Here is a 20,468-nt window from a genome sequence, read left to right as displayed (position 1 = left end):
TTCAGATTATTCTTCAACACTCTTAGTCTTTCCTGCAACCCACTTCCTCCTTCTTTTTTGAAGTTGACGTATCCTAATTATAAATCACATCATTTGCTTTCCTGATAGTTACTTATACTAAATTTTATAATTTCCTTCTGGAAATTCAATGAAAAGAAAAAGATTGGTTTTGAATACGGGCCCTCAGCCAAATAAACTTTTTTAAAAAGCATGCACTGAGGTCAGCTGAGTGGGATTTATTCATAAAAAAGGCAGAATACTAGAGTGGTTATGAGTATGGACTCCAGAGCCAGATTCTTTGAGGACCACTTACTAGCTGTGTGACCTTGGTGACTTACTTGGTTGGTCTGATGTACAATTTCATCTGTACAACAAGGATAACATTAGTACCTTCTAAATAAGGTATTCTGGGTTCAGTGAAGATTTAATGGTTGAAACGCAGAATACTTAGAACAGTTTTATATCTATTTTGGCTATTGCTTATTATTCAAAAAATTTATTTATTTATTTAATATTAAAAATGTATTTGATAAAATTTGATAAGTAAAAGAATGAGTAACATATGGGCCTTCTTTCAAAGACACACATACATACATACATTCACTATGTATACACACACACAAACACTATAATAAAAGGGAGAAGATAAATATGAGAACAGAGGGATCAAGTTATATAAAAATTCAGGGAAAGCAGCAGTTACCTCCTGTCAGTGGAAGCAGAGAGGCCTTTGTGAGGAAGAAGGAATTTCAGCTAGGCTTTAAAGTGAGCTATATTTGCACATGTGAACTTTGAGCTTAAGGTAGTGGAAACAGCATAAAGAGAGGCAAAAAGGCAAATGCACAAATTGGTGTAAAATTGTCCTTCTGATTGGTGCTGAAGGTTCAAGAAGCTGAAGACTAAGAATATCTGTGGCACCAGGCCACTAAGGGATCCTGAGGACCAAGTTAAGCAATACAGAATTATTTTACAGGAAATGGAAAGACATTTAAAATGTCTAAGATGCCCAATCAAAACAGAAACGTCCTTAATGTCACAGGAAAGTACACTGACTGGTGGAGAGAATGCTGAAGGCAGGGGTGCCAGGCAGGTAACTGGTCAGAGTGAGAGACAATGAAGGTCTGGGCCGAGAAAATGGCAGAGGAGTGACTCTCACATTGGAAAGAAGGGGATGGACATGAAAATATTACAGAGGTAGAATTTAAAGAAGTACCCTCAAATCAGAAAACAATGAGAAACTTTAACATTATACAGATATTGGGACTTCATCCCTGGAGATTCCAATTCAGTAAGACTTTAGAAAGACGTCTAATTCCTGAAAGTGTGATTCTGATAATCCGTTAGTTTGACAACTACTGACTGGAAAGTCCCTGACTACGAAGTAAAAGAAGTTACACTGGCTTCAAGGTCAGGAAGATAAGAAAAGGATTCAGAGGAAGAAGAGAAGGAAGAGGAAGAAAGAACAACACAGAAATCAGAGCAACTGGGGCAGGCAAGTTGTTGACAATTTTTGTACTTCCTGAGGACAAGATACGACTGCTCAGGAAGAGGACAGAGGAAGTTAGGAAGAGAAGTTGAGCTCAAATTGATAGATTTGAAAATTATCACCATAATTTGAAAAAGACAAAGGCAATCCTTGGAAAACACATATACTCCAGAGTGATGAGTCATAAGAAGCTTGAGTCATGGACTGGGATTTAGCAGGAAAAAAAAAAGTGTATCATGAAAACTAAGGCAGATAAGACTATTCAAGGAAGGGAGGTTGGCAGTACTGATTTATGCAGAAGAGTTTAAAGATAAGGACACGGAGAAGACTGGTCAGTTGACTTGGTGTCCAAGGTTATGGGTGAAGAATGGAAGGGAATAAGCAAGGTACTCTCAAGGCATAGCAGTGAAAGTGTTGAGTATAGATAGCTCCATATGGACTACTCTTCAAGAAGTTTGTGGGTAAGAAAAGAATCTGAAGCCAACTGTAATAGTCAACAGTCATGAACAGATTCATTAAAAAAAGTCTGTTGAAGGAGAAAGGCAGGGAAGTAACTTGATAAGGCAGCAGCATTTTGAATAAGCTCTTTGAGACACTGAAAAGTGATGCAGTATATAGATGGAGAGGAAAGACCCAGGATAGAGAACTATTTAAGATGTGAGGCAACTGTGGAAAATTTAATGAAATAAGTTCCAAGAGAAGGACAAATAGATGAAGAGCATGATTGGGAGGGTTGCCTTGAGTGAGAATGATTTACCTCTTTACCTAAAATGGGAGGAAGAGTGGCAAAGAAGGGAGAAAAAAATAAATAATCAAAGAAAATGAGGAAAGTTGAGTGAGGTAACTAACATCATGTCGTTTTCACATCTTATATAGAGAGTGAGAATAGATAGTATTAAGCAAATGACTTAAGAGCAGTGGAATCTGTTTCAAAGATTACCTAAGAATTAATTAAAGATAATCCAAAGGATTACTGAGAAGCAGAGATGGCTCAGTTAAGGTCAGTTAGGATAAATTAGTATCTATTACAGAGTAGCACTAATTGGCTGATAAAGTAGAGAAGTGTGTGACAGAGACTTGAATGATGGTTGGCAATATTCTTTAAGGAGGGAGCCAAGTTGGTGAGGACATCAGGGGAGCTAGTGAAAATATCCTTGGATGTTCAATCACAAGGTCATGGTGAAGATAAAGAACCAGTAGGAGTGAGGAACTGGGAGAGGAAGACAGAGAGAGATTGTGTTCAGAGAGAGATGTGAAGAGGGAAGTGGTGACCCAGGAAGGGAAAATATCATAAGAAATGGTAACCACAGTGATATGAACAGGAAAAGGGTGTAAGCAGAAAGCAGAAATTTAAAAATAGGGAAAATTATTATGCAGGGACATACTGACCTTGATGTGTAAGACGGAACGAAAGTATTTTTGATGTCCTATTATTTGGAGTAGCCTCTTGCAGCTGGTTGTAAGAAAAGTAAATTTTTTATGAGGCTGCCACTTTGGTTATGATAATGCAACTGAAAGAGTACTTTTATGAAAGGATCAGACCAAGTCTGTTACTGCTCTCTGGCCCAATGAAATTCAAACTTCACCTTTGACATGGTGTCCTTTCCCACTATAAGGAAAAAACTTATTATAAAAAAGTCATTTTTCTCTAACTTTCTGAGTTTTATAATGTAGAAACTATTAAGTATCACCGTGTGATAAAGGACATTGAGCCAACTGTACAGTTTTAAAGAAATTCCTTAGCAATTGCTAATTCCCCAGATGACTTGTCCCCACTTCCTATTTCCTTAGTCCTAACAATCCTATTTTCCTTTATTTCTGAATCTTCTCTTTAAAACTGTACCAGTACCTGACTGGATAAAGAAGACGTGGTATATTTATACAATGGAATACTACTCAGTCATAAAAATCAACAACATAACGCCATTTGCAGCAACATGGATGCTCCTGGAGAATGTCATTCTAAGTGAAGTAAGCCAGAAAGAGAAAGAAAAATACCACATGAGATCGCTCATATGTGGAATCTAAACAAACAAACAAACAAACAAAGCATAAATACATAACAGAAATAGACTCATAGACATAGAATACAGATTTGTGGCTGCCAAGGGGGTGGGGGGTGGGAAGAGATAGACTGGGATTTCAAAACTGTAGAATAGATAAACAAGATTATACTGTATAGCACAGGGAAATATATACAAGATCTTATGGTAGCTCACAGAGAAAGGAATGTGACAATGAATATATATATGCTCATGTATAACTGAAAAATTGTGCTCTACACTGGAATTTGACACAACATTGTAAAATGATTATAAATCAATAAAAAATGTTAAAAAATAAAAAATAAAAATAAATTAAAAAATAAATAAAATTGTACCAGTACCAGTTGATTAATTAAAATGTGATCAATTATTTTTGTGACTATTTGTATTTTTTAAAGAACTGTGTAGGCACTGAATCATAAATTGAAAATCTCTCTAAATAATGAGAATAGCAATTAGTAATACATGGGAAAAGTTGCAAATCAATAATGGAATTGACATCTTACAACTGGGGATCTGCCTGATTAGAAAGAACCATGGTGTATTATAGGATCACTATGTTGACACCAAATGAGGTTCCTCATAGACCAGGTCAAGGGGAATACAGTGTTTTCAATGCCATAAATATTCTAAGATAAAGCAGTCTTGAAAAACTTATTTTTCTACTCTTTAGTAGAGTTTATATACATTCTTTGGCAATGGTCTGAATACAAATTTTAGAGAGACACATTAAAAAGATTAGAAATTATATTTTCATCAGCCAAGGGTTGAATGGAAGACTTCAGTCACGCATTAAAAAAAATGAATGTGCTCTTAGATCAAAGCAATAAACATGAATAGCTGCTTTATGTAGCTTTCAAAAGAGTAAAAAGTAATGCCTCGTTGCTAATTTTTCTAAGATAACTAAAGAAGGATTTGAGAGGGGAAACGTCCTTTAAAAGAATGGAATATGCCAGGAAAATTAAAATGTAAACTTTTTATTAACTTGGAGAAAAACTACCAAGGAAATACATGGGAAACTCAACCTACATATCCAAAATATAAACAATTGGGAAAGTTTCACTGATTCTCTGGATCAGGCTGGGGCATTGGCAGTCCTATGCTTATGTCAACAAGAGTTGCCAGCCACGCTGAAGGTCAGAGTGTGTGGTGCGCTAAGGCAGCAGTGCCAAAGTGATGCTAAGGCACTGGCTCTAAATGTGTACCCTGTCTTCCACTAACACCCCACTGAAGCCTATTCATCATGGGTATCAAGAATTCAGCTTCAATGCCATTCCTTCTTCTCCCCAGCCACCATAAACAATGAACTCAGTAAGTGAGAGTGAATTCAGTTGTATTATTTAAGTCCAGACTCATCAGACATCGTGTCACTTTGAGGCAACAGCACTAGTTCAACATGGCTATGCATATAGAGAGTTTACATGGGTGGAATTTTCCTTTTATTCTACAGTCTGAGGGTTGCTGTTGAATGACTTTAATCGTGTGATCAATTTCACCTTGTAGATGGGTTCAACGTGGAATGGGGACAGACAAGAATCAAGGAGTATCAATCTTAAGACAAGTATGAGATGATGGGGATATAACCCAGGTGCTGTAGACTGAATTGCATCCCTCCAAAATTCATGTGTTGAAGCCCTAACCCTCAGTGTGATGGTATGTGGAAATGGGGACTTAAGGAGTTAATTAAGTCATGAGGGTAGAGCCTTCATGAAGGGATTAGTGCCTTTACTTTCTCCCTCCCACTCTCTGTCTCTCTATCTCTCTCTCTCCTCCCCACCATGTGAGAACACAGCAAGAAGATGGCCATCTACAAGCCAGGAAGGGGGCTCTCATCAGGAACCAAATTGGCCAGCACCCAAATTATAGGACATAGCCTCCAGAACTGAGAAATAAATTCCTATTGTTTAAACCACCTAGTCCATGGCATTTTGTTACGACAGCTCAAGCTCATTAATACACCAGTCATAGCCATGAAGAAAGGAAAAGAGGTGTATCTGAGAGACATTTAGGAAGTATACAGAACAAAGTGGTTATATATATCTGACTGTATTCTATACCAATTACATATGGAAAGAGTTGTTACGCTAACAAGAATACAAAGGCATACTGAATCTTAGCATATTCCAGAGAGTGTACTAAAGACTTTATATAAATTAACATTTCATCTTTCATACAGCTCTATAAAGTTAAATATTATTATTATGCCTGTACTACATATGAGAATAGTGAGGAAAATTAGGCATGTTTCAATGTAAGGACAGGGGGCAGTCTTTCTTGGAAATCAGAAGATGAAGGAATAATTTGCTAGCCGGATCACTTCAAATTCTTTCTGGGGAATGGAGTCTAATAATTACTTTTATGGAATTAGAGTTTGCTAGGTTTAATTTAATGTTTACTTGTTATTTTTCTCAATGAAAGGTTTGATACTGTAAAAAGTGAGATAGTATATATAAAATGCTTAGCACAGTGGAGTATGCCAGAAAAATAAAACTGTAAATAGCATATGGTGAGTCTTAATTGGTAGTGGTGAAGATGATAATGATGGTGACCACCAGGGCCCAAGCACCTTCACAGCTTCCTCTTATATGTGGTCCAGTCCTTTACTCTTCCAGCTCTACCACATCCATGCTCTATGCCCTCTGCCCACCTAGGAAACAAATGCAGATTGAATTTAACAGTTTAGTACTCACATAGCCTGAACAGAGAGCTATCCTTGTCCTCATCGGTATTCAGCTGAAACTAAGTAAAAGACAGTCACTGAGGTATAGATGTTCAGGAAACTTGAATTTTAGAGAGACCCAGCTCTGCCACAAATTACCAGTCCCGTTTCTTCTTTGGTTACATGTGCAAGTCAGGAGTTTAAACAGAAACTTAAGCTTTCTCTCAATTCTTTGATTGGATTTGATTTTTTTTTACTTTTTATCTCTATGTTCTAAGTCTTAGGAGACTAATCCCTGATGTAACTGTTCTAGGACTTTTCATTTTTTAACACCTTTATTGTGGTATGGTTCTGGTACAGTAAACCACACATTATTTCAAATGTACAGTTTGATGAATTTTGATAAATGTATACACCAATGAAACCATTACCACAATCAATTAGCTAACACTCCCATCACTCCCCAAGAGGTGCAATTTTTGAATTCCCCGTTTATCCCTTCCCACTCCCTTTATACGCTGGTAACCATTAAGTTTGTTCTCTACGTCTGTGAGTCTGTTTCTGCTTTGTAGATAAGTTCATTTCTGTCCTTTTTTCTTTTTTTTTAGATTCCACATAAAAGCAGTATCACATGGCATTTTTTTCTTTCTCTTTCTGGTTTATTTCACTTTGATGATCTCCAGGTCCATCCATATTGCTGCAAATGGCATTCTTTTATTCTTTTTTATGGCTGAGTAGTATTTAATTGTCTGTGTGTGTGTGTGTGTGTGTGTGTGTGTGTGTGTGTGTGTGTGTGTGTGTATTACATCATTTTTATCCAGTCACCTGTTAATGGACATTTGGGTTGTTTCCATACCTTGGTTATTGTAAATAGTGCTGCTATGAACACTGAGGTGCATGTGTATTTTTGAATTATATTTTCCTCTGGATGTATGCCCACAAGTGGGATTGCTGGATCCTATGGTAAGTCTGTTTTTAGTTTTTTAAGGAAGCTTGTTCTAAGAGTTTTTAATGAGGAATAGCAAATCTTGAATTTTTTCAAAACAAAAATGAAAAAACCAACACACACTGAATGACTACACATCATCTTCCAGGCACAAAGATTTCTGACTTGAATCTTCAAAGATTGAAGTCATAAATATAAATCTAAGCAGGGAATGAACATCCATAATGTTTCTTTAAATATTTTGGATTTCCCCCACCACTATTGGCCACATGTGGGGAGACTGAACTGTGCTCACAAAGATTTTTTTAAGCTCCAGCAGCAGAAATTGTTCATTGTCTAGTGAGAAGCTTTGGGGTTTTCCTTAGGTCCCTAGGCATTGTTTTTTATTTTCTTTTCAGCAATGGAACTGGGAATAGACTGCAAACAAGCCAAGGACATGTGAAACCTGTTATATTGGTCATTCTGGATCTGATTCAAGCATGCACTGTTACTAGGTAAGATTACTTTTACTCTGCTTTAGTGGAAGCCTCAATTTTGGTTTAGGAAAAAAATCATATTGTGTTTTTTTTTTATTTATGAACCATGTAAAATTTAAAATGCCAGTGACACATACTTATAATTTTGTAATACGTATCTGAAATGACAAGAAACACAAATTTAAAATAAAACTTAAATGCAAAAAAATAAAAGTGACAAAATTTAAAATGACAATGACATACTTAGAATTTTGAAGTGAGAACAGTAAGGATAGTAGAATCAGAGCAGTTCGGCTATTGAGAACTACAGAATAAACCACCACAAGGCTTGGTGGCTTAAAATAATCTATTATTTTTCACAGTCCTACGATCTGGGCTGGGCAGTCTTCTGCTCTGTGTGGTGTCTCCTCAGGCTGGCCTGTAAGGAGGCTTCTTCACTCCCATGTCTGGAGTCAGAGCTGGGATGCCTGCAACAAAATGGAGACCGGCCAAGCATGCTCATTCACACGGCCACTCCACACGACTAGCTCGGAGTTTCTAATATCATGGTGGTCTCAGGGTAACTGCACTTCTTACTTGGTGGCTTGCTTCCAAGAGAAAGGAAGCTGAAACTGCTGGTCCTCTTAAAGGCTAGACCCATTATGGGGCAGTATCACTTTTCCATCAGATAATATTGGTCTAAGCAGGTCCAAAGTCAGTCCAGAGTGAAAGGACGGGGAAGGAGACTCCCCTGCTTTATGTGAGGAGAAGCTCATGTGCAAAGGGAGGGAAATAACTGATAGCGGCATCTCTGGAGACCACAACACAGAGTGTGCTGCATTCACCAGGAGCAATTTCCTTTTCTTCTTTTTCCTTTGGCTTTCACTGAGTTTCTTGAAACTCTTTTTGAAATTTCTACGATGTCAGGAGAAAAAAAAGTCACTCAATTTTAGGATGTAAGGGATGATACTTTGTAATATTAATTATAACAAGTTTTCAATGATTTTCATAATAGCAATGGAATTTTGATGTATTGCTGTTCACTGTAAATATGAAGAAATGGAGCCTCAGAAGAAATGGGAGCATTCATCTTCAGATATATAACGAAGCAGAGAAGTGGCCATGACAGAACCGGGAGATTCTGTATGAACTGGGAGGTCCGTGTTATACGTGGCTAGCTGGATCCAGCCATCTTTACATATTTTTATGTATCATATTGAAACACGTGTGTGGGGTTTTTATAAGAAAGGGATATGTAATCACCTACTTCCTCTTTTTATTCAAATTAATTTTCCTTCCCTGATCCGGGAATCATTCCTCACATAAGAACTGGATGATGAATCAGAAGGGAGTCAGTAAATTCTAATGAGCCTAAAGGAGAGACAAGCTTATCATTGCCAGAGATCAAAACCAAACCCTAAAATTACAGGTTTCATTTAAAATGCCATTTGAGACACTGAAATTTAGTTCAGGGAACATACCTTTATCCTGACTCATTCTCACTGCATGATCACCCTACTGAAGGAGGAGGAGGCCAGTGAATTTCATTAGGGGCCACTGACCTTTGAAAATTTGGTTCATAGCAGCCCAGCAGCAAGAGGGGAGCAGTGCCATCACTGTCCCAGCCACGCTCAGAAGGGGTGGGACTTACAATGGCCACCGTTGGAGACTACAGCACAGAGTGTATTTTATTTACTCGCAGCTCTTCCTCTGTGTGCCCTTTCCTTTAAACTTCAGTGAGTTTATTTAAACCCTGAAATTAAGGGATGTAAGGAGAAAAAAAGTCACTCAACATATAGACTATGAAGGGGTTGGTACTGAATAGACATAACCAACGCAAGTGTTAACATCAAATTGCTCATAATTGATGTCTTGTGCACATTAATCTGCACAAGAGTGATTCGTTTGGAGAAAAGTTCTATAGAAATATGGAAGAGTCTAGGCCTAGCAAAATGATTGATGCAAGCTCCTCAATTATTCAAATAGGCCTGATGCTGGTGTCAACTGATCACATCTGTTTACCAAACCTAAAACTCTAAGGTAAACAAATAATCCTAATCATTCTAATTACTAAAAACAAAAGCCAGCTTGGCTATAAGGAAACTACAAATTGACCTTTCCTTCTCATAATGCATCTTACTCTTTACTAAAAGTAATTTATAGATAAAGAAAGCTCTTGACAAGATTTCACCAAGAATATTCAAAATTTAGCATAATTTGGAGAACTAGGAAACTGCTTCTACTGTAAGAAAAGGGGACTTACTTTTAACTCTTGACTTATTATTTGAGGATATATTTCTCATGACACGATCTAATATAGTTGACCCCTGAACAACATAAAGGTTAGAGAGAAGCTAAACCCCCTCACAGAAAAAATTCCACCTGTAACGTTACAGTTAAGCATATACATATTCTGTACAGTTCAAACCACTGCTGTTCAAGGGTCAGCTGTAATATCTGAAAATGCTCATCCAATTAAAAAATGCAGGACAAAACATAACTAAACTATAAACCATATCTGCTGCCTTAGGAAAAAGGGCTACTTTTGCATGCTTGGAATTGTAGAGAACCAAGCTGGACCTGTTAGAGATTATAGTCTTCCCTCTGTATCTGTGGGGAATTAGTTCCAGGACCTTGCAGGATGCCAAAATCCAAGGATGCTCAAGTCCCTTATATAAAATAGCATAGTATTTGCATATAACCTATGTACATCCTCCAGAATACTTAACCCCTAAATCGCTTACAATACTTAATACAATGTAAATGCTATGTAAGGAGTTGCCGGTGTGCAGCAAATCCAAGTTTTGCTTTTTGGAACTTTTTGGAATTTTTTTTCCAAAATATTTTCAATCCATGGTTGGTTGAATTTGCAGTTGCAGAATCTGGTGAAACAAAGGGCCGGATGTAATTAGAACCACCCTCCTTCTCAGGTACAAAGTATACACGGGAAATAAAAAGTGCAGGTATCTGAGAGGAAAGAGAAGAGGCTGGGTACCAGTCTGTGTTGTCTTTGATGCTTAGGTTTTAGACAACTTAGTGGCATCTGCTTGCACCGTGGACTCTGAACCCGTAAATGGGGTCTGTGCCACTTATTCTAACAATAAAGTATATTAGAAGTAAGGAAAAGGTACTTACTATTGTTTTTCAAAAATATAGACTTGGGAACTTTACTAATACACTAGACCTTACAGCATTCTCCCATCACCCCCACCCCCGCTTTTTAACAATGTAGATATTTATATGTAGTTATGTTAATTTTTTTTTAATTCTAGAAAATTCTCAACCATTATCTCTTCAAATCTTGATTTGTGTCAGTTCCCTGTATTCTTTTCTTCTGGCAATATGTTCTCATACTTCTCAGCTTTGTTTTCATATTTTCTCCTTTCTTAATATGTTTCACTGATGAATTCCTTAATCTTAGCTTCAGATTCTAATCAATTAATTCCCTCTTCTCTGTGTTTCATTTATAGTTTATCTCAAATATTAAGATACTTAAAATTTTCAACTAGTATATTTTTCATTGCCAAGATTTAAAATTTTTTTTCATTTTCATATTTGTCTGTTTTTATTTAGCTGTTTGTATCTATTTTTGTTCTTTATGTTTAAGTTCTTTCCGTGGACATATTTTCCTTTACATCAGGGGTCGATGGTCATACTATTTCTGTACAGGGCCAGATACCAACTATGTTAGGTTTTTCAGGCCATGTGATTTTTGTTGCAACTGCATATACTCAATTCTGTATTGTGAAAGCAGCCATAGAATATTTGTAAACAAATGGGTGTTTGCCAAAAAAAAACTTACTAAAACAGGTCACTGAAGCTACTTTGGAAAACAGTTTAGTAGTTCTTCAAAAAGTTAAATATAAAGCTACTGTATGGCCCACAAATTCCAATACTAGGTATATGCCCAAGAGAAATGAAAACATATTTTAATACAAAAACTTGTATATGAATATCCACAGCAGCCTTCTTCATAATAGTCAAAAGGTGAAAACAACCAAATGTCCATCAGCTGATGAACAGATATGCAAAAGGTAGTGTATTCATACAGTGCAATATTATTTGGCAATAAAAAGAACTAAGCATGGATATATGCTCTAATATGAATGAACTTTGAAACCACTACGCTAAGTGAAGGAAGTCAGATATAAAACACTGCATATTCTATGATCCCATTATATGAAATGTCTAGAATAAACAAATCTATTGAGACAGAAAGCTGATTAGCAGTTACCTAAGGTTCACGGAAGTGGAGAATGGGGAGTGACTGCTAATGGCATGGGGTTTCTTTGTTGGGATGATGAAAATATTCTAAAATTAGATTTATGGTGATAGTTATGCAACCATATAAATCTAATAAAGATCAATGAATAAAGACCAATTTAAACAGATGAGCTTTATGGCATGTAAATTATATCTCAATGAAGCTGTTAAAAAAATAAAGTGAGGAAACAGGTGAGTGGCTGGTAGGGCCACAGTTTGATGATTCCTGCTTTATATTTTTGAGGAGCCTAACATACTTAGTTATTTATAGTTTATCCTATTTTTATATTTTCTTTCTGGATTAAATTCATCTTTCTGATTGCTGATTTTTAAGGACTGTCTTTGTTAGTTTTCCTCCCATATTTGAGACTTTTATGTTGTAGCTCATCTTGAGTGGGAAGCATTGTTTCTTTGCTTGTTCTCTCTCTCCCTCTCTCTCTCTCTCTTCCTCCCTCCCTCCTTCTCTCTGTCTCTGTCTCTGTCTCCCTTTCTCTGTCTAATGGCTCTGTGGTGGCCTCCCACTTAACCCTCCTGTCCAAAGAGGACTAGTTTGATGCCTTGGGTCTTCTGCCCCCATAATGATACATGAATATGGCAGATAAACGCTGTGAACTCTAGAGAGCTTGGTCTCGGAACTTGATAAGATGCTTCATCTGCCTTGCCCGTGGGCTCCCAGATTCCTAACCTAAAGCCCAAGTTACTGTGGCAGCTCTGTTTCAGGCATCTTGCAGGTGCTATTGCTCTGGGCTACCTGCCTTGGGTGAGACCCTTAATTCCCAACTTGTCACCACAGCAGCTGAGATACTCCTGCATCCACAGGCTTGTGGACCCAGGGAACATCAGGTCGTTGGCTGCAGCCCAGCTAAGACTCCATGTTTCTGCTTTATTTCTGATCCACAGTTCATCTTCTTTTTAATTTTCTCTTATTATAGCTTGTTGTTAACTGCTATATATGTACACGGAGCAGGGGAGTGGGCAACCCATGAATTTATAGTCCCATCTTGACAGGATACTTTCCAGGGCAGTGCAATGGGATTTTAGCAGAAAAACTCAGAGTATCAAATGCTCCTTGGTAGAATAGACAGACTGTTTTTTTCTTGCAATTTTGAATTTGAGGAAAGTGAAACATATTCAAGTGGAGGAAAGTCAAAGGAGGTTTCAAATAAAATACGAAATATCAGGTCAGAGCTGAAAGCTGAACACAAAGTGCTAGGAATCACAGAAGTCAAGTAAAAAATAATAGTCCTGACAATAACTTCCAAAGGGACACCTATGAACAGATCAATGAGGTAAATTCTGTAATTTCTACTGTTGATGATATAACAGAATCCTCTTCTTCTTAATGCTGTTTTAGCTTGCAGATCTGTTTCTACAATTATAAGAGTTTATGGTGCATTGATGATTATTAATTTATTCATTTAGTCAAGAAATATTAATTGTGCTCCTGCTATCCCTTGAGCATTCTACAGCGCTCTGGTGTTACAGATGAATAATAAATGGTCCTTGCCCTCAAGGAATTCATAATTTATTTAAGGAAACCAGCCACACACACCAAAAAAAAGTCACCATTCCGTTCTCATGCAAGTGCTAAGTGCTATGATGGCTGTAGGGACAAAATGCTTTAAAGGCGTAGATGGAGGCAGGGGTAATTCTTGGCTGGTGTGGTTCTGTAAAGAGGCAATTCCAAAGGTTTCACAGAAGAGGCAGTATCCTGGGAGCTGCCAGAATTTCTATAAAAAGAGTGAGCAGCATCTTGTTGGACGGGGGTCCTAGGGATTAACTTGTGTTTGTCCAGCATATGATTTTTACTTAGATTACTGGTTTATTTAAGATGGCTTTGGGGAGATAATGAAGATTATGGGAGGGTAATAAGCCCCTTCTCCCATTCTTTCATCCACATTTTCTCACATGACTTACTAAGCACATGGGTTTTATCAACTAATGGTAATGGTAAGGAGTTTGTAGAGGGCTTCTGACATGAGCAAAATGGCAGTATCAGGTAATTTTAGGAAGGAGTAAATTGATGCCGTGGTCAGAATGCAGGCTAAATAGTAACTCACTTGGGGATGAGAAAGATGGGCTGGGGTAGACTAGAGAGACTCTTGTGTTATAAAAGTGAGAGACTGGATGTTCTTCTGGGCAGTGAGACACTGCATGACTGTAATGCTAGAGAGTGAGAGAATTCATGTCACACTTTTGAAATACAGATATCTGAGAAGATGAAATGAAGAAGAAAAAGACTAGAAAAAGTGATCAACCAGGAAAACACCGTGAGAGTTCAAGTGAGATAACGACTACTAGATTGGATTGCCATGGGAATAGGGGAATCGGAAATACCACAATTTTTTTTTTAAATTTGAAAAGCTACACTAAGAGCCATGTTTCTATTAATATTTCGTTGCAAGAGAGGTTTTGCTAGTTGAGATACATGTGGGCTAGAGCTTTTACCATTATGTTCAAGGCTTGAGGGCTACATTTTGCAGGTAATCAGAGCATCATTTATCTGCTGTATCCATGATACAAAAGGCATAGGGGTGATTTAGGTATGAAAAGGATTAACACATTAGGTTATGTGTTATGATGTTGTCACTATTGAAAATGTGTCAACACTGGCACATTTATATTATATAGAAAGCAAACTTTCCTTTCAAAAGAGATTATGCATTTTAATAATGGGAATCTCAAGTTGAATGAAAGCATAGCTTCTGGATAAATTCTATGTCCATGAAAAAGTAGGAGATCTACAACGAATATTGCTTTTTTAATTGAAGAATTTAAGATTAATCATAACTTTAAATAATCTTTTGGCCCACATGTTAATTGCATGCTAAATGAGAGGGAAGAGGGAAGAGCTGGCTAGACAAGAGACCCCACAACCTACCCAGCGAACCAGTATAAAAGTCCCTTCTCTTTACACCGCTAGGAAAATCGCTTTGCATCTTCCCTAAGCCAGCTCAGGAACTAGAGGCTCATCTTGTATTAGAATGAATCTTTTTTTTATCTTGGAAGTGCCAATATCTACCGAGCTTCCAATAATGTATTAGACACTACTCTAGGTACTTCATATAGGGTATCTTGCCTAAACTCCAAAAAACACCTAAGATGTTTAGAATTTCTCTCATTCATTTGGCTTTAGATTTGTAAAAGCTTAGAAAAGCTTTTGGCCCAAGAGGGATCCCCCACCCCAGCTCGTAAGAATCTCCCTAATATCCTAGTCACTCAAACTATGTTAGAGTGAGTTTTCTCTATGGAGGTGTTTGGTTATTGTTCCTAGTTAAACAAAATTCCTAAGAGACTCTAATCTAACCACAGAAAAAGAATCAGATCATAAAAACCCGTGTTAAGTATGATTCAAAGGGAAAAAATGAGCTGCAGTGAAAGCCAACTTGAGCTGGAAAGACTTGCACGCTTAAGTAACCATAGACATGTGTAGCCACTTATGAAGCTGTCTGGTCACATATGTTTTTAAACATCTGTCAGCACAATCAGAGCTCCACATGCACAACGTAGCACTCACAAGCATTACAGAGGTTTGTGTGTGAGAAAGCCTCAGAATCTGAAAGAAATGCATAGATTTCGCAGATTGATAACAGGTTGTTATCGCTCGAGTTGAAGACTGCTTGGGGAAGCAGCTCCCAAAGGCTGTGAGTCACTTACTTGAACATTAACATCCTAGGGACAAAACTGGAACTGGCAATAAAATCTCCAGAGTCCTGAAGACAGAGAGATGTCAGAAGTAACAAGGAGCAGGATAAAGCAGAGAGCTAGAACTTAACCTGTGGCTTCAGAGCTGAGTCTCACTTGACTCCTTTTTTTGACAAAGAACATACAGTGACACTTTCCCACCATTAAAGAATCCCATCTCCAAAGTGAAAACAGTTTGTTCCAAACCTGCTGCGTTCGTTCTTCCTCTGAAGACATCGTCATATGCTTTCCACTGAGGCTTCACCTGGTAGGCATGGATGAACACCACAAATACCACCACGAGGCACATTAAAGGAACAAGAGCAGCAGTGAACAGAGCCGCATACACGTTTGGGATGAAACACCTGGTAGAGGGAAGAAACGAGATAACTCAAGACGACTTCAATACAAACACTTCTAAATGCACCATGTATGACATCATCACGTTATACTAGCACTTTTTATCCCAAAGTTGGCAAAAGCAATTTTCTGCTTTGCCAAATTGGAGCTTTGTTAGAATAGAGGCTCCGTGATTAAATCGAATCCACTGCTTCACAGTAGATTCCATGGAACATGCAAATCCTGAGGTGCTCAGAAAACTTCAAAAAAAAAAAAAAAAAAGGTGATAGCCAAATAAATGTGAGAAAGGCATCCTTGCTTTTCCAGCTCTATCTTCTTGGCCTAATGAGACCAGGGTCTCACTAAGGACTTCATGAAAGAAGTATTATTTAAAGGCAAATTTGAGGATTCCCAGGGCTCAGCTCTGTCATTTACACAATTTTGTTTTTTGAGTGAATGACAGTCTTGTCATTCCTAAGCCGTACATTTCCCCAGAGCCATTAATTCTTTTGAAAAGGATGACAGTTTTCCATTCAGAAGCTATACTGCATAACTGTATCTATTATTACAGGGTTTTATTTAGATCAATGAGGTTTAAGGTTAACTTAACATTATTTATTTATTTTGGTAACACTGAAACCACGGGAAATGGTTTCAGAGATGTAATTGGAAGTTTTTACTCATGGGTCATAAAAATCCTCTTGTTCAAATAAAATCTTTCACAAACAATCTCAAAATGAACAACTGTTAAATAGGTTCTCAATATCTAGAATTGTGCTTTTGAGGTATTCTTATAAAGGACCCATGTCCTACAACTTACAAGACAACAATACTTTAAATTACAAGAAATCTTAATAGTAGATGGTGCCTCTTTTCAAATATTTCCCCAACTTCTCCATTTTTAATACATAATATCTGTAAACCAAGATTACAATGTAGCCAAACATAATGGTTGCTGAAAACTCAACGAAAAAAAAATTACCTGTTTAGAAGGAAATCTTAAAATTAAAAATATAGATAAATCAGGAGAAACACCCATTCATGCAATTTGGGAAATTAGTCCCTCAATTTCCTATTTAAAAAGACACACATTATTAAAGACTTTACTTAGATACTGTTTCTAACTAACATGAGCTGCTAAATGTATTCCTCAAGGAAACAAGACACATTTCAAGAGATATTTCAAGACACATTCTGCATCTGCAAAGAAATGTCAGAATGATGAATTTTCTGGCTTTTAGAATTTAATTTGGACAGCAGGAAGCCTGAATCCTTCCCTGTACTCTCATTTGTATGCCATGAGACCCGCATCTTCCAGGTAAAAGGTGTACAATTAAATAAAACAGGCAAACACTAATGACTTTGATCTTGAAGAGATTTCTGCACTAAAAATAGAGATCATGTTGGCTACTCATGTCTATGTACATTGCCTCTACATGATTTCTTATTGTTTTCATCTGAATTATGGATTCACTGCCGCAGATTTGGCTTCAAGGGGCTTAGACAAATACAGACACTGACAAGGAACTCACACAGGCTTCAATGCTTTATTTTTATTATGAAAAATATTGTCACAATTCAATTTCAGGCTGTAAAATGGGGATGATGACTGAAGAAGCTACTGTGAGCTGCTCGACGAGTAATCGACGTTTCTACACAGTGCTGTGGTACCAGGTCCAGCTTTCTATCTATACTTGCCTGGGCCTGGCCACGTTTGGTTCTCACCTCTCTATTTGAAGTGCTTTTCTGAAAACTTTCCTTTATTTCAGGGGAAAACCTTTGAAAGCAGAACCCCACTTAATGGCGCACCATCCTGGTCAAAAAATAAATTGGGCCAAGCGGACCTCTGGAAGGTCAGAAGTAACCAGGCATGCCTGCAGTGGCTTTGGGAAGAGAGGGGAATTCCCTAAGAGTCACCACTCTTCAAAATCTCATTTGCAATTCTCCCTGCTTGTACAACGAGGTGGCCAGGGGGGCCAATTCTTTCAGAGAAAGGGGCAGAAAAATTATCCAGTCCTGAAGCAACCCCTTTCCCCTCTGCTTCTGCAGGTCGTGATGTCTCACTAACGAGGCTGCTGACAGCGCCCTAAGTTTGCCCTCCACATGGTCGACATGGGCCAGATCATGAGTGAACAGGGCTTTGGCCCACAGCACACCTGCTCTGTTGGCAGCCCCTCCTGCCTTCCCCACTACTTCGAGCCCTGCAGTCCTGCCAGGGGCCTCCCTTGCCCACTCCTGTCCAGCAGTGACTCCATCCCAGTCTCCCTCCAACAAAAACTATCTGCCTTGTGTACCACCTCTCTTAGGGATTAGGGGGGTCACCCAACTGTCCGGAAACATTATCATTGGCAAATGAGATGGGGTGGAAAGGATAACCCACAAGCACATACAGTAGACAGGGCCGCCACTCCCGTGACTCGGTCCATGGAAAGCGAGTGGGGCAGGCGACGTCATTCCACATTGTATCTCGTAGACTAAAGCTTTCTTGTTGTAAATTCTCACTCAGCTTTTCTTCTAGAGCTAATAGGTATTCTTACTTTCTAATCACTATTGTCTGGATGGGATTTCTACTGATGTAGAATAAAACTTGCCACATACACTGAAAAGTTCCCAAGATAAATGAACTATATCTTACCCTTAAAAGAAAGAAACAAACAAAAAAACCCTCACCAACCAGAATTTTCTAAAGTCCAACCAAATAAGATGTACAGTACATCCAGGTAGTTTGGGGATTAGAGCACAGGAAAGTGATGTGGGGAGTTAGGAAACTGTGAATATTACGTTAGAAATCATCTCTGAAATAAGGCTGGGAACAAATTCTTGGAAAAACTGAATGTAATGGAAGAAATGAGCAGACTGAATGCCATGCACACGCAGGGCTGTGGAAACAGCTGATTAACGTGCTGGTGGCTACTGCTTCCAGGACAGATCTGGCAGTTACCAGAAAATGAGACAAAGACCATGGGGATTTGCTTTCTGAGAAGGGGCGAGGAAAGAACTCCTTGTAATTACCAGCTCATCCAACTTCATAGCACTCTGGTGACCCTTCTCTCTGGGTGGTGAATGCTCTTTTGGGTTCTTGTAATCATGTGAGTAACTTTTGCTGTTCCCTTTTAACATTTCTTGGGTAAATTTTCTTTCTTATTATGACCCACAGACAATCCTACTTTATTTCAAAATCTTGTGAGGACTTCATCCTTTTCTTGGTTTTCAGCCAGATGAAACAAGTGAATGCTGTTTCATTATCTTCAAGTTTCCCTCTTTCAGGCCCCCTCCCCCGCACTGGGCCATTCACCATGCCTTATGTCACTTTCTAATTTAGTCAGATTATTACTCCCCTAGGTGGCACTTCATATTTACTGAAGTGTTTCCACTTGCATTACCCAACTTGATTAAAAAATTATGTGGGTGGCATGGGGTACCGCAGTTTCTTTATTCCTGTATGAGATCAGCATAAGGTGGAGCTCAGAAACAGAGTCCCGGAGAGACAAAAGCGCCACTTGAAACTGCTGAAAATATTGGAAGGGATGTTGGGAACTCCCTGTACATGAGACTGTAATTTGACTCCATTTAAATTATATTTTCAAGAACAAGCTGAACCTGGCAAACGGGAGGACCTGCAGAGATCCAAGCAGCTGACATGTGGATTACATCTGGGTTACACAGGTAATGAAAAAGCAACTAGGGAATGAAAGGATAATAAATGTTTGTTTCAAAGGTCTTCCTTGTTAAGTGCTTCTCCTCAACAAGACAATGATAATAGTTATGACTCATAGGCTCCCCCTGGTAAGTCTCCTTAAGATTTTCTTTACCAATGGCATCTACGTCACAGTTATATTTGTTGCTGCAGCCAACTTTTTCTTTTCCACGTGGAAACGCATGGTGATGCCCTACTTTATTTGGGGATAAGGAGATGGTCTGCCAGTTTTATCCTAAAAATGTTTAAATGTATGATGAATCAGGAATTCATTATTTATTGCGAACCGATTTCTACTTTACGTAGAAAGTACAACAGAACAATTTATTGGCTCTATTAAAGAATACAGATGTTATTCATTATGTAGATGCTTATCATTTATAAATACACCAAAGCCAATACCTATGAGTTCAATAGTCCTTTCCTTGCATAGTCAATTTACTTTCTTTCCAAAGATGATGTCATTATTTAACGTACATTCTAAATCCACCTGTGGACTTATGTATGTATGTATACATGTATTTCTGTGTGTATTTCTTGTTCCATTCAAAATGGCTGGAGAGGTTAAGAGGGATCCTTTAAGCATACTAATTTTTCTCTAATAAATAAATTTATGAAGACATTGGAGTGAAGAGAAAGTAACAGTATAGGCTAAACCGCTGCAAGGTAGGAAAATGTATTCTCTCTGTCCTTCTGTTGTAGTAGTGCATACGGCTGAACTCTAAATTCATTTTCCTTTAACTTTAAACAAGAACAATATTAAGATTACATTTCAGATAAGCCCTACAAAGTGAAGTCTCATAGTAGGATAACATATGGACTTAGAGACGAAGGGGAAGAGCAGAGTATTTCCCTAAACTGGATTAGCCTGATAATGAAAACAATCACAACTAT

The 20,468-nt window shown here is 38.0% G+C and overlaps 1 protein-coding gene across 1 annotated transcript in view; it reads right to left on the bottom strand.

The window, feature by feature from the left end:
- The window catches only part of ADGRV1 (adhesion G protein-coupled receptor V1), a 471,474-nt gene that overhangs the window by 65,146 nt on the left and 385,860 nt on the right, over positions 1-20,468 (bottom strand). Inside the window, exon 86 of the mRNA XM_074360351.1 lies at positions 15,746-15,903. Within this exon, the coding sequence (XP_074216452.1) occupies positions 15,746-15,903 (158 nt within the window). The remainder of the gene's footprint in view (positions 1-15,745; positions 15,904-20,468) is intronic.

The sequence above is a fragment of the Camelus bactrianus genome, chromosome 3 (assembly GCF_048773025.1).
Source record: "Camelus bactrianus isolate YW-2024 breed Bactrian camel chromosome 3, ASM4877302v1, whole genome shotgun sequence".
NCBI lineage: Eukaryota > Metazoa > Chordata > Mammalia > Artiodactyla > Camelidae > Camelus > Camelus bactrianus.
The sequence above is the reverse complement of the archived record's forward strand: the minus strand, read 5'-3'. Positions and strand labels throughout refer to the sequence as shown.